Source organism: Schistosoma haematobium, chromosome ZW, assembly GCF_000699445.3.
Source record: "Schistosoma haematobium chromosome ZW, whole genome shotgun sequence".
Lineage (NCBI taxonomy): Eukaryota > Metazoa > Platyhelminthes > Trematoda > Strigeidida > Schistosomatidae > Schistosoma > Schistosoma haematobium.
In genome coordinates, this window is record NC_067195.1 from 19,862,815 (window position 1) to 19,884,375 (window position 21,561).

The following is a 21,561-nucleotide window of genomic DNA, read 5'->3' on the forward strand; positions in this document are numbered from 1 at the left end:
TGAAAATGAACATTTATTTAGTCTGTTCACTTATAAGCCAACAGGTATCGAGCTAGAATATAGATCTAAAAATAAGCTATACTCAAATTTTCATCATCAGTTGACTTGATGATATAGAGCACTTTTACTGCATGATAAACAGGTTAATTGAACCATTTTGATTACTTTTTTCTATTTTTTTAAACATTATTTAGCGACAAATAATCAATTTAATGTGTCTACAAAAGTCTCTATAGTTGTATAGTTCTACGATTAGCATTGTACCGTAAATACTGATTGTGATGAATTCTAATGATCTATCTATGAAAAATCAACCCCAGAAAATATTTAGGCTAAAAGTAATATTTGCAGACCTAAATATAAATATTTATTATCATATCAATGTTTATAGATTATCATTCATACAAAGTCAGTTAAGGATCCCTGTATTACAACCTTACTAAAACAGACTTAATTGTTTTGTTATTGTTAAAATAGCTTTTTATGCACTGGAAACACTCAACTTGAAGCTTAAGGTTGTAAAATGTAAAAAAATGACTGAACACTATTTAAATCCACACTGGGTGCTACATCACAAAACATACACAGAATTTCTTAATCATAGACTTTTAACTCACCTGAAATGAATGAAATATCAATGCAACAGAATAACCAACGGGAACAATAATTTGCCAAACACACTCTTTACTTGGTCGATAAAATTCAGGGTAATTTGGACTTGTTAGTGTCCCTTCTTCCATTTGTAATTCTCCACCACATATAGCTAAAGGGGAAAATATTTATGAACATGTAAACTTCAGAGTACTTTTTCTACACATTTTGTTTGAAATCTTAAGAAGTAGTGAAATAGAAAGAGTGAATTGATGGTTTTATGTAAGTTTTAGTGCTCTTCCTATCGGAGCCATGAAGTTTTAAATAAATGACTGTTTTCTTTCTGAAACCTCACATTGATACTTACATGAAGAATTCCTGTTAACGCTACAGCTAAGATTTATTTATGAGTAAGTGTTATAAATATTGCTGAAATTCATGAATGTTTATCTTACACCAGAAGACACAAATTCCAATTGAAATTCAGATTTTTCATCACAGAATTCTACGCAATAAAGAGAATTTCAAAAGGTTAACATAATTCATTATTCAAATGTATAAACTTAAGAAGTATGAGTTGGAAAATTATTTTTTCTGGAAAGGACTGCCCAGGACAAGGTTGGATGGAGAATGCTGGTGAGCGGCCTATGCTCCTTCACGAGGAGTAACAGGCGTAAGTAAACATGAGTTGGAAAATAGTGTTCAAAATAATTAGGATACTTTAAGTAAATGAAAAGGACAGTATTAAATCATTTAATTATCACCTTCATAATCAGCGATAAAACCTGTAGTCATACTCCCAGCAGATCTTCTATATTCTAACCAAAGACGTGATCCAGTTGAAATTAACTGTGGAGGTAAATTTTGACCACAGTAACGACCTAAATAAAGATCGGAATAAAAAAAATTTGCAAAATAAGAATATTGTATACAAATTGATAATAACACACTAATGTTAGATCTATAGGAAACAACATGTAAACTAATCTATTTCTGATGTAGTTCATACGGAAAAAGTTGTGAATAATAAGCTTTGAACATTAATCAAATACGTATCTCTCATAATATTACCGATGATTTATATTATAAATGAACATTATTTGAACTTAAGACTTATGGATGAAGTATAATCACCTTTCTAACTTTTATCAAAAATCTTCATATTTGAACAGGAGATTTTAACTTATAAAGTAATCTCTTGGTATATAATCAGGTTATTAAAGTTTAGTAAAAGGGTGTCAGTAATCATAAACATTGTAGTTAACTGGCAAATATTAATGATTAAGTTAAAGTGTATGTTACATTTAAAGATTCATCCTTATTTCTCATTGGACGAATGCATAAAACTAGATTTAAATACAATGGTCAGAGATAATAATTTACTTAGTTATGAAATTACATTATTTAATTCAATACAAAAACTTTGATTAGAGTCAATGGTTAAAGTCTGAATCTTCTAACAAACAATTCTATATGCTGAATTGGTTGAAGTTAGACATTAACATTGTTGGATGCCGGCTCAGTGGTCTAGTGGTTAAGCGCTCGCGCGCAAAACTGTTAGGTCATAGGTTCCAGATTTTCCATGGTGCTCTAGCTCCAATCGACTCATGATCTCAACCATTGAAATTACTATAATATCCACAGTTAGTATCAAATGATAAGTATTGTTTTATATTAGAGTTGATTAACGGTGAAACAATTCAAAATGAAAACCTCCTAGCCCTGTGAAATGAAGTAAATTATTTCTATAGTAAATTCAATTTATCAACATAATTGATAAGATAGTTTCACATTAAAATGAAAAAAAAAATTTGTTTTATGAAAATGCATTTATGATTTAGATTACGTGATTATTGACAATTATCATAGTCAAATTAGCTCCCACGATATCATAACATGATTGGTTCAAATCTTGAAAACAAATTCAATTCTCTCAAGATTACCGATAAAATATACTGATCAATCATAACTAACTTAAAAGTTTAATCCAAGAATTTTCACCTATACCTTCAACCTTATAATACATACAGTAAGATTTCGAGCTATTTCGCCTAATCATTGAATGGCAACTTGATTCATGGAACTTTATCATCACTAATAAGTAGATTAGTTAATATTGGTCACTACTGAGTAATTAGTTAATAGGAGGAATGATAAATTGTTTGTCTCTTATTTAAATATTCGTAGAAAAGAAGTTAACTTACCAATTAATGGTGAACCAGAATAATATCCATCTCTTATTTCTACATAATCATTAATACATGAGATACGATTGATACTTTTTTGATTTAATTCATATGCTTTATGTAAATTATTTAAATTATTTGGTGTATGTATAGAATCCTGTGTTATCGGTCCAGATATATCCATGTGTGTAAAATTTAAACGTATCCGTTCACCTGATGCAGCATTTATTCTCCATTGACAAAGTATAGGACTAGCTGATGTGAAACCTAAAGTAGATGATGAACTTGTTTTTGATAACTTAGATAAACGACTCATTGCTATCAATGGAACTTCTTCATTATTGAATGATCCTTTGAATGGATTATATGGAATTGTTTTTAACTGATAATTATTATCATTGACCATACCGATTAAACTATGATCTTCACCACCATCAATTGTATTACCATTTGTTAATGATCGATAAGGATGATACATATTCTCGTTATCATCAGGTAAAAGATGATCAACTGATATAGCATTTCCTAGTTGAATGGACTGCTCCAAACCTATCGGATCGGGAAATAATGAAGAGTTGGCATTACCACCGAAACGATCTTCTAATTTCCATGCCATTTGTGGTGAAGACAAACTTCCTACTGGTTCTAGAAGCGTACGACCACATGCTAAAATGTAGCGAAAAATATTTCGTTTAAACAAATGAACAAAATGGCACCAAAATAAATAAAATAGACCCTAATGTGTAACAAATAAAGGAGAATGAATATTTTGACGTGTTAATATTAATATTAACATAATACATAAAACCTAACTTAAATATTTTGAGTACCGATAGACAACAGAAACCTTTTACTAGTTAAATTGAATTGATTTTATGGTTTTATTAGCCGAACCTACATACTGTAGCAAACTTACGAAACAAAACAGTTACGTAACAGCCATTTTACTCTAACGAGTGATATTGGTTTATTATTTGATTGTAAAACCTAGATTTTGAAGTCAAATTACATTCATGTTAACACTAAGGGCAACCCTGAAAATAAACGGAGAGTAAAACATTTTAAATATTTATTTGGGTGGTTTGAAGGGATAAGTTTTATTTGATGATAATCTTATTTAAAAACTGATATCAGCTGGACATTATCTTCACTCAAGACTCCTTGGTAGTACAAATCTACGGCACCGCATAAAGTCGGGCTTCTGGTCTCCAGATATTATATCAATTGCAACACATTTAGACTAATGCAATGAAATCCGGTAGTTTTCATTTCCAGTTATAATCAACTTGCAATCATTTAATGTCGTCGAAAACTGGTTCGTTCATAACATGGTTGAGTTCTGCTAATCGCGGCTTCTCAATGGACCGTGGTGAAAACTATCTTCAAATCGAACATATCTCTACAAATTATATAATCGAACAATAACGATGTACTCGAAAATAAGTAACCTTGGAATGGTTTTCGAAGTTCGAATTAAAATACGTCGTTCATAACATTCAAAAATATTATCTAGTGACTGAATCACATATGATTAGTTTAAATTTATCATCCACACAAAAAGACCCAAACTTTCTGAATATCATCCAGTGTAAAGTCTGTATGTGGCCCTGTTAACGAGTTTTAAACTGAGAACTAATATTAACTGATTCGTGCTCTTAGAAAGGTCTCCAATTAATTTTGATTTCAAATGGTCTTCCAATCAAATTTATCCCTTGAAACTATCCAAATAAACATGATAATTTTGTTCTAGGTTTATTTTCGATATTCGGTTTGTAAAGTACGTAACAATTCACTTTGGTTCTAGTCTCTAAGTATGAAAACAAATAGGTTGGAGAATGCTGGTTGGTAGCCTATGCTCCTTTGGGAGTAACAGGCGTAAGTAAGTAAGTAGACCAAAGTAAATAAGTAAACCGTTGCTTATTTCATTAAATGAATTTTACTTTCCTACAACTATTATTATTATTGCTAATTTCAAGAAAATCTCTTCTCTCTGAAAGATAATCAAACTATCGTAGCTATACAGCTCTCGACAATACATACATAATACGTCAAATGGAGGTTGTTTCAAATAATTTGAACGATGGCTTATTAACATTTGTGAAGCTTCGTAGGAGAAAAGCTGGAAATTCTGAAGTAAAAATGCAGAGTTACGTTAGAAATTCAATTAAAAATATGAGCATTTTCAGCATGAATATCTGAATTAGAGAGAGGAAAAAAGTACTAACAAGTTATTGAATACACTAGAAGAATGGTACCAAATTAATAATAAACCGCGATACAGACAGAAATAACATACAGCTCCTTGGACACAGTACCAAGTAAAACCACATGAAACATAAAATGTTTGAGGAAATATTTATACCGAATGCTTGGATAATCTAGTTTAAATAAAGAGAAATATTCAAACGGGATATTCTATCATTGGATTTAGTTTGTATACTGAACACTTTAATTACCATCAAAACATATGCAGTAGTGAAATTTTCCCTAAAGATTTGGATAGCTTTAAAATAGTCTCCATTATGAAATAACGTTAATCAAGGAATCATTGAAAAAAACAGAAAGCATTAGTCAGCTGTTACATTGTTGTTTAGGAACTCCTTAGTGGTTCGAACTTATGACACCACACATGATGCACTTTATGACCTTTAGATGTCTCGCCCAATGTTATATCGTCATTTTTATGTACTTTTAATATCTTTCAATCTTCATGTCAATAGTTATAACAGTTGATGAAGTGAACAGTTGAATTAGTTAAAATGACAGAAAAAATCCTACAACTTAGAGGTAATGCTCGCCATAAACTGGTAACAGATGATCAATCATTGAAGATTGTAGAGTAATTTATAGTTGTTTATTTTGTTCTTAAATCCCTTGGAAACGGGGAATTCCAAATTTACGTGACATAAAGCTAAGTAATTTAGTATCTCACACACAATAATGGAAAACAAAGTCAGATAATTATAGTACTGTGATTTCTGGTATAAAAATCTGTATAAAAATAGAAATAGTCTCATAGTAGGACAAAAACAGTTATCCACCCATCTTCAGTTTGCAGTGGTTCATTCGCACTTTGTTAGTCCATGATGCAAACTAGTTTTAGACTGAACGATCTTTACAGAATGCCCATTTTAACAGAAACAATAACGTGTTATCATAAATTTAAATAATTACCTGGACATAAATAAAGTTTATTCGTTTGTCGAATATCACCAGGACTTAACTGAATACGTTGACCAATAGGTGGTCGTGGACAACAAGCTTTTGGTCTAATTGTTTCATCTTTATTCGCTTTAGCAAATGTTCCTTTAGCGTAATGCATAATAGAACTATAGTCATATGGTTCACCAAGAGAGTTCACTTCACCTGGATCCATTTTTTTAAAATTAAAATCTTGTCCTTCAACAACATTATCGAGTAGAATATCTACATGTTCTGTAAGTATATGTAGAAGGAAATATTTCTGATAATTTTAAAGAATTATTGAAGCATAAATTTAAAGAATGGAAATTCTTGTGTTAGTAAACTATCTAAAGGTATTAGGTAACAGATTATATTCGTTATTCTGATACCTGAAACAAACATTATTTATCGATTTCAGTCCGATCCCGTAACTCACTTACCAAGTAAGGGTTTCAAGATTAGGTTGCATGCCACGTTGTTATACGTGAGACCTAATGATAGTACTCATTTGCCTTGACGAATATAGTTGAAGTTGGGTTCGAAACTCCGACTTAGCTGTTGGAGGTTGTATAAAGTTTGTAGCAGTAAGATTATAAAAAAATCTAGAAACACTAAATTAGATAAACAAATACAGACAAATGAGATAGCCTACTTACAGAGTGGGATGAAGGAAGAAGAAATTGATTTTCAGCACAGGCATTTAACTTGAATCTCTAGAAGTCCTCGTTTTCATCTATCATGGTCAAAGTTTTTCAACCGACTGATACAAGCAGTCAAGGACCTAATTGTGTTGTGCTTAACATCAGTTTTACCATCCAGAAACCTGCATTTGACAATGATATAAATAATTTACCACTGGCAAACATATTTCATAGTTTTTAATGGAAAATCGAGGAAACTATTTCCTAAGCAGGTAGAATAGTGAGTGGTCTGTGGTCACAAATAAGCGACGTGGAATATCACATATTTGTTATTTTCGTTAACTTGAATGCTACTACTGATTTGTCTTACTCGGAACAGAACAAAGAATCAAGGATTCAGAGACTCGATAGGCTATACTGGTCCGTTGTCCCCGACTCAGCTAACTCGATCCAGAAGTCCTGGTAAGATGTAGAAAGTGTATTCTACAGGCAACCAGAAAATACCAGGTTCATCAAGCACACAAATCAAGTGTATTAATACATATATATATATATATATATCGATATTGCCATGAAAGTCTTTAAACATTTAATCGATAAGTTCGTCAATCGACTATGTGCGTGGGTGATAAGAAATGCACAAGCATACATCTTCATACAAGCTCCAAAAAGATAAAATTACAAAATATGAGTTTTGGGGATCTAACGTCCCCAACAATATTGTTTGTTCAGAGTCTTCAAGAAGTATCTGCATTATTAATCACATTATTCTTGTTTAATCCAAGCATTTCTAAAAGTGGCGCGCCTGATAATGAAATAACTTACCACCTATGTCAAATAGGGAGTTACTTGGAACCAATTTTGAAGTGTTGCCCTATATGTCATACGGAGCCGAAATTTAGAGTAGTTTTGCAACCATCATCAAAAAGTACAGGTATTTATAAACGATTGTTTAAGCAAGATACTCCAGATCCGTCGGGTACCACCAGCAGTAACACGATGTGACAGGGAACGGATTAGCTTCTAGCTGAAGAAATTAGGAAAAAGCTCTGGAGGTGGATCGGACACACATTGCGGAAATAATCAGACGGCATCTCGAGCCGAGCCCTAACTTGGGATCCTCAATGTGAAAGAGAAAAGGCGGACCAAAGAACACAGTGTGCTGGGGACTGGGAGCAGGTATCGAAAGAATGAAAAGGACATAGAGACAGTTGGAAAAGAGAATCCAGAACAGAGTTGGTTGGAGAATTCTGGTAGGCGGCCTATGCTACTACGAGAGGTAACAGGTGTAAGTGAGCAAGCTCAACATTTAGTAGTTGACTCTTGTAAAACAGTTCTTTGTTATCCCTTCATATAAGAATTTACTCCAAAATTATTGACACCACTTTTTTGGAGAACTGGCGACTTTTAGTGTCCCCAAATTGTTAAGTGAATACTAAACAAAACAATAAGGTATTTCCTATTGTAGGTCATAATTGAAAATTTGATACTAAAGAATTTTTAAACATTTGAACTATTGTGGGTTTATTTTTATTTAGAATGTACAATTAGTCTAAAATAACAAAGTGGAACTAGTACGAAACCACAGAAATACCACCCAACGTGAAAACGAAGTCAATCAGTATTAAATTATGGACCAAAATTATTGTCATTATCTCATGATCTATCTTTGTGATAGTTTTATGCTTAGAAATTAATAAATACTCAATATAGTATAGGGAAAACATTCAAGGTTATGTTAATGGTCACCGGATCTGAAGACTTGACTTACCATCTCGATCAGGTCTAGTGTGTTCATGCCAAAATCCAATCACATGACCAAGTTCATGAATTACTATCCCTTTCTTGTCACAATTTTTTCCGATTGATATGGCTTGTGGTTCATCTTCGCTACGTCGTCCCACGTATGAACAACACCTATTATTATTATTTTTTAAAATTGTAAATAATAATGAGTACTTTAGAAGAAATAATATTTTACAGCAACTCTCCTAGGAAATTCAAAATCATGGATGTGCACTGCTGAGAAGTCCCATACTAGGACGAAACGGCCATCCAGTGCTTCCAGTTTTCAATGGTGGTCTAGGTCAGATTGACTCCTGAAGCTAAAATTATGTTTTTGTGTTACTAGGTATTAGTAAGTAGTATGATTCATTTGTTTTTATTTTGTCACATCTCGAATGATATATCATCAATGACAGTTCAAATAAGGAAAGTTAATTTTTTTTTCCTAAGACTTCAGTTTGCTGTTCATAGTCACATCCTAATAGACTAAATCTCCCACATCATTGGCATTAGTTTTCATAGATCAGAAAACTGATCATACAAAAGGTGAACGCTCGCATAATTATGAATAAGAAGTAAAAAATTATTCACTTACTGCATTCTATTTGTAATGAGACTAATGAATTTCATGAACAGTAGTGATCATAGATAAGTTATCAAAGGAGACATAAATCATAAACTTAGTATCTGACCTCACAATTTGGTCACATTAGTATGGATTCATTGTTTAACTTGATCAATTATAAATGTGATCAAATAAATTAACCTACATCGTAATCTTATATCCAAAAAACCCACACTGTGTTGATATTCAAAGTTGGCTATATTCATTTGGAATTATGCATAACCGAACAGTAAAACTGAACACGAAACATTAGTGTTTTGAAGACGAGAAATAGAAATTACACAATCTAATCAAGACTTTAGTAAACCAAAATTGCTGCAGCCAAAAACAGTATCTTTCAAAATAATTATAAAGTTCATCAAGTAATACCTTCCTCAATATTATCTACATAATTCTATCATCGATGCATAATTTGTGGAAACCAATTTTTACGGATACAAAATTTGTTTGAACAAATTGGACGAATTATTAATTCACAAACGGTTGCATTTGTCTAACTATTCAAAATCTTCAGTTTTTGAAGCTATAAATGTACAATTAAAATTACCCTCAAATCTTAATCTTTTTCTCCTTCTTTAAACACTTACCCACATGCCTTTTCAGTGAAGATTATGTAGGATCTGTGATGTGGTTGCCTTTCAACAAAACTAAGACAGGTATAATTTTCCCAATGTCGCATAGCTTTCATAATCGTAGCTTTAGTTTCACCTAAAAAGCAAATAAAGTAAAAGAATTTCAGGACAGCATCTATAACCATTCTTACAGAATTTAAGTTTCATTAGTCTCTTTAGCGCATCTAAGGTTTATTCGTTGAAAACAAATGTAGATCGTTAAAAAAAGCAAGTCATTTACTTCAAAAACTGGAATTGAATTAAACATAACTGTTTTCAGCTCCCCTAAACGTTTTGTTTATCGACATTTGGCTACTTTCAATAAGTATAAGTAGCGCAAATAACATAACGAAATTCAATGTACATATTTCAGCATCATTATTACAGTGATCTAATATAACAGATTAACTATTCAGGTATTAATGTAAAGTCGAGTATTTTTCTCTGCCACATATTCAAATAGCGAATTCCTCATGGAGGACAGACAAATCAGTAAGTGTTTGGACTATTCAATAGCTGTTCAGTACTATTACTTCCATTGCATATGAACTGAGTGAAACGATCTGCAGAAGTATCGAGGTGTCATCTCATGCATTACTACTACTTACTAGTGACAGAGAGTAATATTGAACAACTAAATTTAATGAATTGCTTCCTACATTTGAATAGTACACATTCCTTCCACTTCAGCTGGTTAAATAGTGAAATAGTTCTTCTAAATCAGTAAACTCTGATTCAAAATATAGTCAAGTTTGATATATTTCAAATACTGTGGCTTACTAAAATTCATGAGCTCAGTTAATGGATTTATATCTTCAAAGTGTTCGAAATGATCAGAAGTAAAAAAGCTGGTCTGAATCATCCCGGTTTAATAAAAAGTCACCGAGAATTTGTCAGTGACATGAACTTAACCTGTAACAATTAATATTGTTATGTGACTTAATCGAACAGATGAACTATACAATTCTTTCAATTCATTTTACAACCCATAGATTCTTTCTTGTTAGTTGCTCACGTGTAACCATGATCTTGTTTTATACATGCATGTACAAAAGTGCCTATGTGTTCCTCTCTTTTTCGTACTTTTTAAATAACTTATAAAAACTGAATCAGCTTATTATTCTCCGAGCCAGTGTATTACCGTGCCCCGATGATTTATACAGTCACTGTGTCTTTTGTCGATTTCCTGCCGTTCAATATTAGCGTGTCTGAAATATAAGTATCCTAAATACCAATTTCTTGGCTTTTGGTATACTGTCATCATAAATGTGTTAAGTTTATAGAACATATACGAAATGAAATAGGAGAAATATTTCATTATCATTGATCATATTAGGATGTCACAATGGGTAGTAAAAACCTCTTTAGAAAAATATATAGAGTGAAAAATTGATCACTGATATCATTATCTACTTCATTTACCCTGCCCCTTTTAATGAAAATTTCAAAGTTAAGCATATGGATTAAAAGAAACTTAAATTTACTTGAAAAATTTGCTTGTATTATGTATGGAATAACTCCGTTTGTCCATGTTCTTGAAACATAAGCTGTAGCTGCCCTTTTAGACCTTCTTTTACCTTGAGAAAACTCTTTCTTTTTTCTTTGTTCAGGAGTAAACATTAATATGTCAGCTTTCTGCTGATAAAATTTATTTAACTGAATAAATGCTTGTGTTTTGGCCTTAAGTTGGCGATATCTTCGACGTTTAAGTAATTCATTCCTTTTTCTCTGCCAGTTTTGACCAAACTTTCTCGATTTTTCCCTTCGTTCACTTGTTAATTTTTTGAGTTTGTTTGGGAGACTTCTGTCTGCCATATCTTTGTAATTTTGAATATGCTTTTGTTTCAAGTGACGTGAGTTACCACCTAAATGAGTGCTGAATATTAAAAAAAGTGTTAAAGATATGTGATGGATATGCTTGTAATGACGTTTCTTATGTGGGTTCCATTAACAATTTTTTAAAAGGACATGACCAATACTAAGATTTCTCTTGGACAAATAATAGAAAACTTTTGTTGCAAATATCAGAAAACGTGCTTGCGGAAACTCAGTTTAGATTAAATAAAGTCGGATTTCTAGAAAGGAAAGTATCAACTTTTTTGATTGAGATCATGAACCGATTGATGTTAGACCACTTTTGAAAACCTGGAAACACTGGACGGCCCATTCGTCTTATTGTGGGACTCCTCAGCAGTACGCATCCCCGATCCCGCCCGCGGGGTTCGAACTTAGGGACTTAGGTCTCGCACCCGAACGCTAACATAAAACGCTGACACAAAACAGTGAAACAAGGAAGATGAAACTACTGACTGAAAATTGACAATATTTGCAGTTAAGATATTGAAGAAAATTTAATAAATATCAGCAATTCTATTTTCGTAGTTAAATATGATCTTAAGCATAAATCTGACTTAATGAATTAAAAAGAAAATCCAACGGTATCTAAACCTAACTTATATAATTATATACAAAAAGTGAACCAACCTAATACTTTCATAAAACATCTTTCTACAAAAGTAAATTATCTTGACTCTATATTTTGCAAAGTACCTTTGAGAGTTTGGTGATCTATACGGATGGATAGAAATTCTGTTAGTATTCAATCTCGTTCTAGGAAATTACTTACAGTTACCTCCATAGAATATTCCGAAAAAAGAATATGCAAGTGAGCAGTTGTTGTTTTTAGTAACTTTATCAGGTTGTTCAATTACAAGTCCATAATCGTTTTGGTGTAGTGCTCGAAATTTCACGTATGAATATAATCAAAAAGGGGTTTTGTGGATATTTTAGTAATATAGTAGTTGAATTTATGGGTCGATTGAAGCTAGACCACCGTGGAAAACCTGTAAGCACTGGACGGCCGTTTCATCCTAGTATGAGACTCCTCAGCGATGTGAATCTCACGAGGCGGTTTCGCATATATGAATAATTAAACTGAATAGTGTTATATGTTAAAATTGTAAACTTTTGCATCATTTAGAGTTTAAATATATCTAAAATCTGTCAACTGTAAATTTAACATATTATTTCGAAAATGTAGCCGGAAAACCCATTGTAAGTTATCGGATTCCAACCGATTTAGTAAATTAAACCATCTGAATAAAATGTCTGATAATTAAGTTATGGTAAACAGTTGTTCACATAAATATTCTTTATCATAATTATCCCTTTTATAACTTCGTTTCTGTAACTTTGTATACTTGGTAATACCCACCAAGCTATCAAACCTTAATATATTTAACAATGACTAAAGCATCTGATCATAAACTCTAATAATTGATCTTTCAGTTCATTCAAAAATCACTAGGTATCGACTGCATAACCATTTATAGTACAGTGCTTTAAAAATTGTCACCAAGTCTCAACTTCCCTTAGTCTTGTTATAATTGTACGGATTTAGTTCGTTTCTAACATAACTCGTAGTTCACAGTTATTTATGTGAAGAGGTAAGATATCAACAGTCAAACTCAAGAAACGATATACACAACTTCGTGAACTTGTTTAAGTAGGACGGAAATCTTTTACTTTGGATTAATTGCATTGTAAAGTTTTGCTATTTGTACGAACAATTATACAAGATATTCTAGTAGACTTGTTTAATTTAAAATATCCTCAACAATATTCTTAGTTCTGTAGAATAATCATTTAACACATACGTATTTCATCATTATATAATCAGGATGGTGTTGCAGTTTTATCTTATACTGTAGGTGTTAACAACATAGATGTATCTCAAGAAAGTCATTATATCTTTGAAAACTCTCTATATAGTAGTTTGTTAAGGATTTATATAAACTTCTAAGGAGAACTGCAGATATAAAAGGTGTATTAATCAAAACCTTGCTGCATTTTTTTTTAAAGGGATTTCACCTACTGTCCTCTATTTTATCATCTAATTCATCCATTATACACTGAAAAAGGATATTAGATATCTAGATTTTTTCACTTTTTCTATACTTGTCAACTGAACTAAAGTAGTTTTCTGTATTTATTGATTAGTTGAAGTCAAGTTCGTGGTTGATAAAAACATACACCGAATGTTATATAATAGAATAAACCGTATTCAATTATCTTCAGAAATGCATCACAAGCAACTTATCAAATAAAAGTGTGAACATATTTCATGTACTTTATTTAATCCGAAGAGAAAGCTTACAATAAGTCGCCAAATGTCAGGAATTCAAATGTATATTCAGCAGAATAATATATATATATATATATATATATATATATATATATATATATTATTGTGATGTAAATATATATGATTTATTTATGAACGTTTGCATTATAGTTGAACTATAAAGTCATATGTTTAAATGAGAAATATCGTCATTGTATATCGGCAGTCATATGCAAAGGATTTTCTACTACAACTGTATCTTTTTTTAAAAGTTCTTCATATGAAAATTTACTATGCAGTAAAAAAAATGTATTTTCATTTTAGTAAACTAACAGCTATAATGAAACTGGAACATGATATTAATTCGAAGAAATCTCATCAATATTATTCACCGCGTAAGAGTTTCAATACGTGAGATAATGAGTCAGTTGAAGCTAGACCCCCATAGAAGACCTGGAAGCCGTTTCGTTCTATTATGGGACTGCTCAGCAGTGTGCATCCACGATCCCGCTTGCGGGATTCGAACGTAGGACCTATCAGTAAGACTTTGTTTCCTAAAATATTTGACTCACATTTGTCTGAATTAGTTTTGATAAGATCTGAATGGGAAGCTCGTGTAGTGAACTTGCTTTAAATAATATTCAGATCAAATACATGGTGATTGAGGTGATATTTAAACCTATTCAACAGATACTTATCAAAGTCTAGTGAATGGAGAACTAGGACCAACAAATAGAGTCTAAGTCTCATGAAGTACTTAGCGAAATAACTTTTTGTTTTCTAATATCTTACAGTCTTCATTGCGCAAATCTTCATAAGTTTAAAAATAGACAAAAAACAGTTTGTAATGGCCAGTTAATACCTGGTTTTCTAGTATAAGTCTTCGGCCGATGTAATTTCATGATAAAAACTATCTTGAGTTTGTAACAAATCTCCACAGATATTCAATTGGCATTACGATAAATAGAATAAGATTTCGGTTATTTAAACTTTGAAGTGCCATTTTCATTAATGTTATCACAATGAGCAAACAAATAGTCAAATATTAATCATACTCCATAATATAAACATCTCTTATTAGTAATACTCCGTCTTCATTTTATCCATTCAGAACATCTCTGAAAGTTTCCAAAGGTCATTATGTTTCACACATCTTCCATTTCAAGGTAATGTCAGTGACATCCAAGCATAACTTTTGGATTTTCGGAATAAAGAGAACTAACAGAAAGCTGGATTTAAGAAAAAGAATAAGTGATCACATGACGAGCTGAAAACTTTAGGATAATCGCTGTTGTGTGTAGTGACTTACTGTCACACGTGTATCAGTATAAAATAAAATTTGATCATTCAAAGTTCACATTGATCCATTGAACTCATGATAATCTCTAACTACAATCATCAGCTGTAACTCATTACAATTGGAGTGGTGATTTATTAAGTGATATCCATAATAAACAACATTCGTAATGGACAAACTTTATATTTTATATTTTTTTGTACAAAATAAGATTATTATCTGTAGTCTTACATATTTGATAGCTTTTTGCATAAGTTTTTAGCTCAAAAGTTTAGGCTCTTAAATCTCTTAACAATTTTGTACCGATTCGGCTGTGGCGTGATTTTAAATAATAAAAAAATTAACTATCCTTATAATCATGTTTGACTCGGAAAATAAAAATCCTGCTTACCCTTATTGATTTCATATACACTATTTAGAATTTAGGAAATTATTATGGTAAAAAATAAAGCACCAAAAGCCTTAAAACCTTAATGAAAATAAAATACAACTTGCACACTGTATAGTGTCCGATTTATTTTAATTATACAAGAGTCATACATACTTTGATTATTAAACATTAATGACTCTTTATGATATACAATAGACAAGTTGACCATTAGTTTAAATACCAGTTGAAAATTTTCCCTGGTCGAATTGGTTACATGCCATTTTTAATAATAACATCCTAGTCACATGAAAAGTTAAAAAAAGAATAATCAAATGATTTTCTATGATTGTACAACCCCTCCAGATATTTCAATTATTAAGTTAAATATATATATATATATATATATATATATATATATATATATATATATATATATATATACGTGATTTTTAACTGTTGATTATACTGATTATGATTGTTTGACATTTGAAAAGAAAGAATATATTTTAGTTTTATTGAATCAGATCCCAGATTTTGTTCTTTGTAACTTATTTCCTCTTTGCTTTTTTCTTTTTCTTTTTCTTCTCTCCCCCCCTCGTGTTTTTAACTGTCCTTTGTTTGAATGTATATATATATGTCATTGTGTGTATATGTCCATATGGAATTTACGTATACAGGATTTTTAGTGTGTTTTATTTTATCATTTCTTTCAATTTCCAAAAATGAGATACTTTTCAGATTTCTCCCATATTATGTGAATTTTTAATGTTGTCGTGATGAAGAAAAACCAAAATGAAATGTTACAAGACATAACTAATCTAATTAAAATGGAACTCATTTTTCGTTATACTTTATCTATCTCCTACTTATATGTTTATGGCTGTTTTCGTGACTGTTATTGACTTTATTTCACTCAATAGAATTCTGGCCCTTTATTACTGAAAAATTGACAAAGACGATTAATATATAAACGTATTTGAATCTATTGAAGTTAATGGTATTTGGTTTCAATTTTGGCATGCTGGTATTTTACAGATTTTTTATTTATGTATTAATAAGATATACGATGTTATTTCTGTATTGTATCCCGACGAGAATTATGAATGGTAACTCTTCAGAACTATTTATGGACAAATACGATACATATACTTTTATTGTATAATTATTAAGTAGCTAAACTATGGATATTCATGTTCCCCTTATTAAAAGCTTTATTTCAACCCACAGACTATTATTATACGATTTACCATTCTTGAGTTATGTCCAGTTTACTAATTACAATCTCCCACATTCACAGCCACTTTTGGCTAGGTCTTGTACAAATATTACTTTCTATTTTATGGTACGATCTGGTCTGTTTGGTTTGTATACAAACCCAGTGTGTTTGAAATACATGAGTCATATCGCATAGGCTGAGATTGGTGTTCTGGACTTAACTGGCTGGGCTAGGTAGGAAGCAAGACCAATAAGGACTCTAGACTGCTCGTGAGGGTTTACACGTCATTGATCCGGTCAATCAGTCACTGTTCTCTAATCGCCGTTATCATTACATCATATATTGATAAGGGCACAAGGCCACAAGATATAACAATTGATGGTCACAATTCTTTTTCTTTATTAGGAGTTATAACTAGGTCAATAAAAATAGATTAATTAAAATCTTTCTTGGAAGCAATGCCAACATCAGAATGGTTGCTATGATCAAAACTAATACCATTCCGAAAATTCTATTCCAATTGTAGTGTGAATATTCTGTTTCCCTTAGTTTAATTATAAAGTTTCTAGAATACTTAAATTACTAGTATTGTCTGCTATTTATCTTTTTTTTCTAGATTTATATATGAAAACATTAGAGAAAGTGTTTTAATTCTTACAAGTTGAAATGCAGATGAACATTTTGTTATTGCTGTCAGTGTTCAATAGAGCTCCTTTAAATGAAACAAAAATAAAAGTACAGTTTTAGAAGAGAAGAAAAACATATACATGTATACAACTTATGGAACACGTAAACTTTTGGACATGATGACAATAAAAGTTTATACACAATTGGTCTACTTAATATTCAATAATAAAGTCATTCATTTGTCATAGTGATTAATGAAAACAATCGACATTTTGATTATTTTTTTAAAAATTTGTGTTGGTCAAGTAGACACAAGCCTACATTATTTTTTTAGAAAATATAGTGGTTATCTATCATTTTTTGAACTACAAACAGAATTATTGATTTATAAGAATCTGTTTTTTTTCCGGTCAATTTATAATTTACCAATGTCTATTAATCAATATAACTCATTACACAATATTGGGATACAGTGAACTTTATTCTGAATCTATGTTCTTACTGCGTCACTAAATAGTTATATAAGCCCAACTGTTTTTTTGCTGCTATCCTATTTGATTTTCAAAGCCTGTCTTCGCATTTCTTTATGTAAGTTAAACCGTATACATTCATTTTATTGCGAAATCTATGCAGGTTATTTGCAATTGATGTGATCCAAATGGAACGAAATGGTATTTGAATTGTTTTGTTCAATGTCTTGGTTGTTCACTTTTCAAATTATTTACATAAACTCTGTGTAAAACAATTAATTCAGAAAAATATAACTGTGTTCAGTGGGAACAAATGGCTTTTAGACATGATGGAATGTAACAATTTCGCTCATTATTAAACTATCTAACATAAATTCATTTCATTAGGATTTATAACTGAATGCTCGTTAAGTAAACCGAAAGGTATGTCAGATATCTACCTCAGATCCTGTTAATTCTTTAAATTAAATTAAATACAGAATAAAGTAATTTTCTATGGCTGCATAAATATGCTGACTTTTAAATCTGTCAATGAAAATATAAAACATCTCACTGACTTTCACTCGCATTATTTTTCTAAACTTATGTTGTAGAAATTTTACGAAAGTTTATTTGTTTCATCACTCACCGAATTCAATTAAAGAAACTCTGAAACCTAGAGTATACAAAGAGATGTAATTGATGGAGTCTAAACATTTGGAAGATATAATTACCGTTGGTGATAGTGAGTAGTGGCTGTGAATTAAATAGCGTGAATAATGTTAACCCAATGTTCTGAAACTTTTGTTCTCGTTACATGATCTAAAAATCCTGGATTTGCATCTAAAGAGTCGCGCGCTCATACTTATCAAGATTTATAGATTAAGACAAAAATGTTATTCAGTAATTCTTAATTATCACTGACTGTCCTGAATGTTCACACGATTTATAAGAAACTCCGGGTAGAAGTGAAGTATTAGAATTCCTGAACATATGACTCGTCAATTTAAGCTCCACTTCTAAACCATCCATTTTATGAATGAAACTTCAATAAACTCATCCATCTAAGCTACAAATGTTCACCATCTTGAAACAAGACATGACAACAAACTAGAAATCAGTTTTAGAATTTCATGTATAATATTATATGCATTAAAAGCATTATATTAAACACTTCTAATATAAAGGGAAATAATTGTGTGTACAACGTGATGAGTAACTTAGTTTTACGAGTATAAAAAGATTGGAACTTAATTTGTAAGTATTAAGATTTGTTACACATTTTTATCTACCAATCTGTTCCTGAACGTCCAATAGTGTTCTATGTTTACAGAATTCTGAATAAGGCCTAAAATGTATTAGAATTCAAAACCTCCGATAAAAATTCGTTTTGTTTAAGAATTTATTATGTTGAACAACAATCGCAAACGTTGTTGAATATAATGTAAGAATTACGAGAAACTATACAATAAACCGACAAAAATTCGTTGCAACTCAGCACATTTATTAGATAGTCCATTTTTCTGCAAAAAATTAAAGATGACGAGAGATGTCATTTCGACACTTTCTCAGTTGGAAAAAAACCCTATTTATTAACGCATCGAACTAACATTACATTTAAAGATACCCATTCAACATAATTTTAAGAAGAATCAGTATTTAAGTTCAATTCGAAAATCACGATGTATATTAAGGTAGATTCGATGTCCAAAGATAATGACCGACTATAAATGTTCTGAACAATCCATCAAGTTAAACACAATGTATTTATAATTTAGTCTATTATGTATCTGAATCATGATTAGAAAATGTCAGCTAGATTACACTGTCGTTGGAAACAATTTCATTTGGTCTATTTAAAAATTACATTATTCTTCAAATTAAAAGAGGTTGAGATTTGGTGAGAATGAATTGATGTCAAAAAAGCCCCAGAGGGGCTCCAGGCCGAGTTAATTATTAAACTGACTAACAGATTATACATTACGTTCACGTGAACTAATCTCTGAAACACACTAATACGTCTCATGAATTTAATCATTTGGTTCAGTAATTAAAAATGACTGCTATATAATGCATTCAACATAACTACCAACTACAATAAATCATTAGCCCAATAAAAAATTATTTACGGCAAATACATGTAGTGTATCACTTGAGCAAATAATAATACTCGTAAAGTGTAAAAAATCAATGTGTGAAAATCGGTTTACAGTTAGGGTAACATTAAAATAACTCTGATACTTGGGGACGACATTAACATTCCATTTATGTTAGATATATTAAATTATTGACGAACTATTATTCTTAATCAGTTTAAATTATAAAACAAAACTAATTTCTTTTAATTATAGTTGCGCACTAATGAGGAGGAAGAAACGGCCGTCCAGTGCTTACAGGTTTTCAACGGTGGTCTAGCTTCAATTGATTAATGATATCAAATATTAAAATTACTATAATATCTACAAAACCCCTTCTGATAAAGATTATAGATGTACAAAAATCATTAGAGATTGCATTTATTGATTCGAAATAATATAATGTTTTCAACTAGTGGTGTGAGAAAACAAATAAACATGTACCACTGAGAAAATGAATCCATTTGGTTAGGATTTTAGTGATTAGTAAAGTTTGATAAAGAGACAAGGGGTAAGGTCGTTAATAAATTATTTGTCTAATAAAAATAAACAAACAATCGTTCACGAAATTTAAGGTCAGTCAAACTAATTGAATCATATTGATTATGAGTGATGCAATGAAATCTTAGTTACCTATAAAGTAAACGAGCATTTTAAATATGACTGAAACTTCAAAACGAATACTTATACTAATAGTATAATCCATGACCAGGTACGTTTGAAAATTACTTCTTTATAGAAATGTACATAATTATTTTGAATTATAGCTCGATAATAACTTCCCCTATTGTGACAGTGATTTATATATTTTAAAATCTAAATGAGGCACTTCAATCCTTTCAAAATCACAGGGACGTCTTAGTGATAAGTCTCAAAAACCAAGAAACTTAAGGAAAAGGTTTCTAAACGGTTGTTTTCAACAACAATAAGTCCAAAAAACCCATTATAATGTATAACCATTTAAACTAATATCATAGTGGCTACTAAGATTGATGTAATTCAAATTGATCTAAGGAATAAATCAGGCAACATTATTCATAATTATTTGATCAGTTTTACACTATTAAACTTTTTGTATGATTCATGTGAATTCGCTTCAACTTGTTTCATGATAACCTTTTAAAATAGATTGTTTCAGTGAGTTGCCTTCAAGGTGATATACAGTTGAGTTATCACATCGTGCAAATACATTGTTGATCTAATTTATCTTTTAATGGTTGTTATTAAACTTATATTTAAAAACCATATTGATATTACTGGAAAAAAAACTGTAAAATAACTAACTCTGAATTGATGAATATTTGGAGCTTAAGCAAAGAACTTCAGTCATGTTGAATTTTCTGTATTAAATAATTTAATTATACCTAAACTTATGAAATGCAGGAGGGTAAATACTCCTTCTGACATTTCCTGCTGAAATTCTGTGTCAGCATTTTAGCACTGGTAATGTACATTACTGAACATTATATTTATCAACAAACTTTCATTTTTTTCAACTACTGCCCATTCTAAATTCATTTGGTATTGTTTGTTTGAATATTTTCATTGATGTTTAGAACTACAATTGATCAGTCTCTTACTGGCGTATGTGCATCCTTTGCATATTGCCTTAAGTCACAAGCATTATAAGCAAAGATGGATGGTAGTTAGCAGTGGAATCCAAGGCGAGCGTTTTGTCCTATTTAGGACTCGTCAGCTGACAAAATCATGATCTCAAATTGG

At 30.9% G+C, this 21,561-nt stretch overlaps 1 protein-coding gene across 1 annotated transcript in view; it reads right to left on the bottom strand.

Moving 5' to 3' along the window:
- TLL1 (Dorsal-ventral patterning tolloid-like protein 1) overlaps positions 1-21,561 on the bottom strand; it is an 82,885-nt gene that overhangs the window by 28,668 nt on the left and 32,656 nt on the right. Inside the window, exons 4-10 of the mRNA XM_051210636.1 lie at positions 11,107-11,498; positions 9,599-9,719; positions 8,373-8,518; positions 5,952-6,212; positions 2,796-3,443; positions 1,356-1,472; positions 618-763 (exon numbers count right to left, since the gene is read on the bottom strand). Of these exons, the coding sequence (XP_051070650.1) occupies positions 618-763; positions 1,356-1,472; positions 2,796-3,443; positions 5,952-6,212; positions 8,373-8,518; positions 9,599-9,719; positions 11,107-11,498 (1,831 nt within the window). The remainder of the gene's footprint in view (positions 1-617; positions 764-1,355; positions 1,473-2,795; positions 3,444-5,951; positions 6,213-8,372; positions 8,519-9,598; positions 9,720-11,106; positions 11,499-21,561) is intronic.